The sequence below is a fragment of the Rhinopithecus bieti genome, unplaced genomic scaffold (assembly GCF_001698545.2).
Source record: "Rhinopithecus bieti isolate Rb0 unplaced genomic scaffold, ASM169854v2 scaffold_18354, whole genome shotgun sequence".
Lineage (NCBI taxonomy): Eukaryota > Metazoa > Chordata > Mammalia > Primates > Cercopithecidae > Rhinopithecus > Rhinopithecus bieti.
The window spans coordinates 1615369-1622570 of record NW_016809835.1 but is presented as its reverse complement, the minus strand read 5'-3'; the positions used below and the strand labels follow the sequence as shown (position 1 = coordinate 1622570).

The 7202-nt window shown below is 41.2% G+C and overlaps 1 protein-coding gene across 2 annotated transcripts in view; it reads right to left on the bottom strand.

Annotated features, from left to right (window-relative positions):
- The window catches only part of BDP1 (BDP1 general transcription factor IIIB subunit), a 128833-nt gene that overhangs the window by 117606 nt on the left and 4025 nt on the right, over positions 1-7202 (bottom strand). For both annotated transcript variants that reach the window (XM_017890622.1, XM_017890621.1), the window contains exons 3-4: positions 3610-3719; positions 1114-1173 (exon numbers count right to left, since the gene is read on the bottom strand). In XM_017890622.1, coding sequence (XP_017746111.1) covers positions 1114-1173; positions 3610-3719 — 170 coding nt within the window. The remainder of the gene's footprint in view (positions 1-1113; positions 1174-3609; positions 3720-7202) is intronic.

Here is a 7202-nt window from a genome sequence, read left to right as displayed (position 1 = left end):
CAAACTCAACTTTCTAGCTATTTCCAACTTTTCCTATAATCCAAATGAAAACAGTATGTGTTGTTAAGGACACAATTAGAGGATTTTCTCAAGTTTTATCTCAACTCCTGGCCTCAAGTGATCTTCCTGCCTTGGCCTCCAAAAGTGATAGGATTACAGGCCTGAACCACCATGTCCTGCTTGTTTCTCTTTATTTTAAAAGAGAGTAAAGACTTCTTGGGCCAGGTGTGGTGGCTCATGCCTGTAATCCCAGCACTTTGGGAGGCCAAGGCAGGTGGATCACAAGGTCAAGAAATGAGACCATCCTGACCAACATGGTGAAACCCCATCTCTACTAAAATACAAAATTAGCTGGGCATGGTGGCGCATACTTGTAGTCTCAGCTGCTCGGGAAGCTGAGGCAGCAGAATCACTTAAACCCAGGAGGCAGAGGCTGTAGTGAGCCGAGATCGCGCCACTGCACTCGAGCCTAGCGACAGAGCGAGACTCCATCTCAAAAAAAAAAAAAAAAAAAATTCAGCCAAGGATGGTGGCATACACCTGTACTCCCGGCTACTCAGGAGGCTGAGGCAGGAGGATCACTTGAGCCTAGGAGGTCAAGGCTGCAGTGAGCTGTGTTCACACCACTGCACTCCAGCCTGGGTGACACAGCAATACCCTGTCTCAAAAATTAAATTAAAATTTTAAAATTACCAAAACAAAAGTCCAACCAAATGTAATTTTTTTTTAAGAGACAAAGTCTTGCTCTGTCACCCAGGCTGCAAAGCAGTGGCATGATCATAGCTCACTACAGCCTTGAAATGTGTGGGCTCAAGCAATCCTCCCACCTCAGCCTCCTGAATAACTAGGACTACATGTACATACCACCATGCACAGCTTACTTTTACATTATTTGTAGAGACAAAATGTCACTATGATGCCCAGGCTGGTCTCAACCCCTGGCTTCAGGCAATCCTCCCATCTTGGCTTCGCAAAGTGCTAAGATTACAGGAGTGAGCCACTGTGCCCGACCCCAGTCAAATGTAATTCGACTATAACAGGAAGCACCATTTGATCTCATTTTTTAAAAAATGTAGCAACAGAATATATTCAAAAATAAAATAAAATACTTACTCTCTTGTCTGGACTGGAGTCGATGGCTTTTCAGTTTTCTTTTCTTGTTCCAGTGAAGAACTATTGAACATAAATAACAATACCTTTAATAAATTATTAATTTATATCCTCTCAATTCTATCTGTAGGCAGAAGAAAATTATTCTAACTTCTAATTTTTAAAGATATGCCATAGCATTTTGTTAATGATGGTGCAATCCAACAACCGATTTTTCAGTCAAAAGCTTGTCATCACGTACAAATAATGTGTTAGGTCCTAAGTAGAGAATACTCTTTTTTTTTTTTTAATACAACAATAGAGTCTTGCTGTGTCACTCAGGCTGAAGTGCAGTGGTGTGATCTCAGCTCCACCGTAACCTCTACTTCTTGAACTCAAGCAATCCTCCCACCTCAGCCTCCCAAGTAGCTGGGACTACAGGTGCGTGCCACCACACAGGGCTAATTTTTGTTTTTTAATTTTTTGTAGAGACGAGGTTTCACCATATCACCCAGGCTAGTCTCAAACTCCTGGGATCATGCCATCCTCCCACCTTAGCTTCCCAAAACGCTGGGATTACAGGCATGAGCCACCACACCTAGTAGAGAATGTTCTTATCCTCTAAATCCCCAGTGAAAGGAGGCTCCCAATCCCAAGGCATGAAGCAGCTTAAGTGACTTGTCTTCAATTCCTAGATATTAAACAACTCAAAACCTAGGTTTCTGGCCCTTTCTTCAACAGGGCCAAAGACCTGGTGAATCTGAAAAAGGACTATGCTAAGGAACTGTCCCTACTCCTACCTCTACCTGCTAAACCATCAACAATACAACAATGAGATTTATTATAAACCTTCTGCCTCAGAAACCCCAGGCTAACTTTAATAAAGAAACTTTGTTCTTGGAGGATTTATTAATCACACTACTACTGTCTTTATTAGAAAGCAGGGCATGAAACTTCGATCACTCCTTTAGATCAGTTTATAGTATGTTAAAAATAGAAACTGCAATCCTTTCAAACTTTTTTTTTTTTTAATGAGACAGAGTCTCGCTGTCTCCCAGGCTGGAGTGCAGTGATGCAATCTTGGCTCACTGCCACCTTGAACTCCCAGGTTCAAGTGATCCTCCCACCTCAGCCTCCTCCTATGCGCCACAATGCCCAGCTAATTTTTGTATTTTTTATAGAGATGGGGTCTCACTATGTTGTCCAGGCTGGTCTCAAACTCCTGGGCTCAAGTGATCCTCTCGCCTTGGCCTCCCAAAATGCTGTGATTACAGGGGTGAGCCACCTCGCCCGGCCAAAATTGCAATCTTGACTACAGAAAAGTGGCTTAGTTGGTTTTACTATGCTTTGGTAATTAATATAACAAAGAAAAAAAATTTTGTTTTAAGCAGGATCTCGCTCTGTCACCCAGACTGCTCCCAGAATGCAGTGACATGAACATTGTTCACTGTAGCCTCCAATGCCAGGGCTCAAGCAGTCCTCCTGCCTCAGCCTCCCAAACAGCTGGAACTACAGGCACATGCCACCATGCCTGGCTAATTTTTGTACTTTTTGTAGAGACAGGGTTTCACTATGTTGCCCTGGCTGGTCTCAAACTCCTGGACTCAAGCGGCCCACCTGCCTTGGTCTCCTAAAGTGCTGGGATTACAGGCATGAGCCACTGTGCCCAGCGAGGAAACTTATTATTATTATTTTTTTTTTTTTTGAGATGGAGTCTCGCTCTGTCGCCCAGGCTGGAGTGCAGTGGCCGGATCTCAGCTCACTGCAAGCTCCGCCTCCCGGGTTCACGCCATTCTCCTGCCTCAGCCTCCCGAGTAGCTGGGACTACAGGCGCCCGCCAGGTCGCCCGGCTAGTTTTTTGTATTTTAGTAGAGACGGGGTTTCACCATGTTAGCCAGGATGGTCTTGATCTCCTGACCTCGTGATCCACCCGTCTCGGCCTCCCAAAGTGCTGGGATTACAGGCTTGAGCCACCGCGCCCGGCCGGAAACTTATTTTTAATCTCAGAAATAAAGGGCATAATTAATCATCCCCAGAAAGCAATTATTTGGAATACAGCTACTTTTGGTTATGAAATTATATTTAAAAGGACATATGTGTTCCAAATTTTGTCAACATGCTTTTGGAAAACAAAAAACTGTACTATAAAAGTGGTATTTATATAACTACATACCCAAAGAAAGTAAAACAGAAGGCCAGGCATGGTGGCTCACGCCTGTAATCTCAGCACTTTGGGAGGCCGAAGTGGGTGGATCACCCAAGGTAAGGAGTTTGAAACCAGGCAAGCCATCATGGTGAAACCCAGTCTCTACTAAAAATATAAAAATTAGCCAGATGTGGTGGTGAGCATCTGTAATCCCAGCTACTCGGGAATCTGAGGCAGGAGAATCACTTGAACCTGGGAGGCAGAGGATGCAGTGAGCCAAGATTGCACCACTGCACTCCAGCCTGGGTGACGGAGCAAGACTCTACCCCCAAAAAAAAAAAAGAGATAGTAAAGCAGAAATAAATTTTACTTACGTCATTGGATTGTTATCTGGTAGATAATATATGAAGTCTCTCATAGTCATTTTTGAACGATCTGGTGGCCTCTGACTTTCATTTACAGCATATTTGTTTTTCCATTGTTTCTGTATACATAAACACACACAGATCCACTTTTATAAATACTAAAGAATTTCAGATGTACTATATGCAAATATACAGTCCACTGTTGCATTCACTATAAGTGCTTTAACATTATTCTCACTCCAGTTATGTAATTTTGTAGATGGAATATTAAAAAGTTGTAGCACATTATCCTTAATAGTTTTTAGTTTTTATTTATCTACTTTTGAGATGGGGTCTTGCTGTGTTGTCCAGGCTAGAGTGCAGTGGTGCAATCATAGCTCACTGCAGTCTTGAACTCCTGAGCTCAAGCAGTCCTCCCACCTCAGCCTCCCAAGTAGCTGGGACTACAGATGCTTGCCACAATACCTGGCTAATTTTGTGGGGTTTTTTTTTGTTTTTTTTTTTTTGTTTTTTTTTTTGGTAGAGATGGAGTCTCCCTACATTGCCAAGGCTGGTTTCAAATTCCTGGGCTCAAGTGATCCTCCTGCCTCAGCCTCCTAAAGCACTGGGATTACAGGAGTGAACCACACACCCAGGCAGTATTTAGATTTTAACAACTAAAGTGACTAGGACTAGATAAAAGCTCAACGTGGCCAGGCACAGTGGCTTATGCCTATAGTCTCAGCACTTTGGGAGGCTGAGGCAGGAGGATCGCTTGAGCTCAGGAGTTACCAGCCTGGGCAACATAATGAGACCCTATCTCTACAAAAAAATACAAAAAAAATTAGCTGGATGTGGTGGCATATGCCTATAGCCACACCTACTTGGGAGGCTGAGGTGGAAGGATCACTTGAGCCTGGGAGGTTGAAGTCGCAGTGAACTGTAATCATACTAGCGCACTCCATCCTGGGTGTGCTTGTCTCAAAACTAAATAAATAATAAAAGAATAAAACTAATAAAGCTCAACGTATAAAATGCTTACTGATGTCTTCTAACTAAACATCTTAATAGCTCACTGAGAATTTATGCTTACACAGCTTTTTTTTGCCCTGTAGTGAATTGAAATTCTGTGTATTTCGTAAAATTCTTGAAGCAAATGTTTAATCTTTAATTCCCCAAAATAAATTAAATATGAAAGTAAGCAGTTTCTGTAAAATACAGAACTTTTTTTTAATCCCCCCACCCCCAATTCCCAACCCATAAAACATTTTTAGAGGCTTACTCTTTTTTTTTGAGACATAGCCTTGCTCTGTCGCCCAGGTTGGAGTGCAGTAGCACAATTTTGGCTTACTGCAACCTCCGCCTCCCAGGTTCAAGCAATTCTCGTAAGGCTTACATTTTAGAAGACATAAATTCAAAGCTTGTTTTCTCCTGTGTAAAACAGTGATACCTACTTCACACAGTTGATATAATTACATAACATAACAGACATAAAGCACCAAGCAAAATGCCTTCCCTTAATTTAAAAAAAACTAAATAAAAGAGGCATTTTACAATTCATAACAGGAGCTGACCCTGGTTGGGCACTTACTATTTTCAAGACATAGTTTTTTTGTTTGATTTTTTTTGAGACAGAGTCTCGCTCTGTCACTCATGCTGGAGTGCAATGGCGCAATCTTGGCTCACTGCAACCTCTGCCTCCCGAGTTCAAGTGATTCTCCTGTCTCAGCCTCCTGAGTAGCTGAGATTATAGGCGTGCACCACCATGACCAGATAGTTTTTGTATTTTTAGTAGAGATAGCGTTTCACCATGTTGGCCAAGCTAGTCTTGAACTCCTGACCTCAGGTCATCAGTCCACCTCAGCCTCCCAAAGTGCTGGGATTACAGGCATAAGCCACCACACCAGGCCCATTTTAAGTGTGTTTTACATGTATTGACTCATTTAATCTTCACAGCCCTCCAATGAGATATACAGAGGTTGAGCATCTCTTATCTGCAATACTTGAGACCAGAAATGATACACACTTTGGATTTTTTCACATTTTTGAATATTTGCAGAAAACATACTGGCTAAGCATCTCTAACCTGAAAATCTGAAATTCAATATGCTCCAATGAGCATTTCCTTGGAGCATCACTTTGGCACTCAAAACATTTTGGACTTTGGAGCATTTTCAATTTCAGGGATGCTCAACCTGAACTATTAATGGTCTTATTTCACAGATGAGGAAATAGATTAATTAAATTATTCAAGGTCACATAGCTAGTAAAGAAATGAAGCTGAGGTTCAATCCTTAAGTATTTAACCCCAGGGCCAGCACACTCTACTGCTCTTACCTGCCCTTCTAGAAAAGAAATCAATCCTCAAGATTAAAAAGAACATGGACTCTACTATATGCATACCACAAATTTTTCCCACTTGTAATTTTCCATATTGTCAATTTAGAAAACATTACCAATTCATTCTGCTCAACTACATTTGTCTTTTTTTTTTTTTTTCTTTGGAGACTGTTTCACTCTATCACCCAAGCTGGAGTACAGAGGCACAATCTCGGCTCACTGCAACTTCCACTTCCCCGGTTCAAGCAATTCTCATGCCTCAGCCTCCCCAGTAGTTAGGATTACAGATGCATGCCACCAGGCCCGGCTAATTTTGTATTTTAGTAGAGACAGGGTTTTGCCATGTTGGCCAGGCTGGTCTTGAACTCCTGACCTCAAGTGATCTGCCCGCCTAGTGCTCCCAAAGTGCTGAAATTACAGGCATGAGCCACCAAGCCCAGCATATGCTTGCCTTAATTCAAATAAATACATCGCTTGTCACTTGGATATCTTTGTATGAAAATCTGACTGAAGGTTGATTTTATAAATATGTTTGTGTATGTATATCTATGTGTACGTGTATGAAACTTATTTGTGGCCTTTACTAAAACAGTGAAAACATAAATAAATAATGTAAAATTACTATCAGTGAAAATGTAATTTAAGTCCATGGTGTACCAATCAATCCATTAACAAGAAGGGATGTTCCATTGACTAAGAGATGTTATGCAGTTTTGTTCCCCATCAAAATGCTATAAATGCTTTTCTTCCCAATGATTCCTTACTAACATAAACAGAAGGCAACACCAAAATCCTGATTCTCCTCCCTTACCTTCTCTTTTCTCAATTCTTCTTTTAACATTTCCCTCAGTTTCTGGGCTTTGTATATTCGGTATCTGTCTGAGCACGGCTGTTTCTCTTTTGTTGGAGTGGTAGTTGGCTGTGCAGCCTCTTGATTAACTGTAGATAAGGGATGAGATTCTGAAGGAACACTGACACTAGCCTTAACCAGACTAGAAGTACTTGATATTCGCTTTCTTCTCTGTGAAACAGTAGGGGAAGATCTACTGGATTCTTCAACATCATTGTCACTACCAGTCTTTTCAGAACTGTTGAAATTAAAAAAGAAAAAAAGAGGGCACCATGAATCTTCTGTTATACATGCTAGTTTTAAAACTTAGTCTGGTGAAAATCCAAAACTGCAATCTCGTAATTTTAAAAAATTAATAACTTGAGATGTATGATAATTATGACAGGTTACAAAAAAAATTCTTTAGTAAGTCTTTTATATATGTAAATTCTAA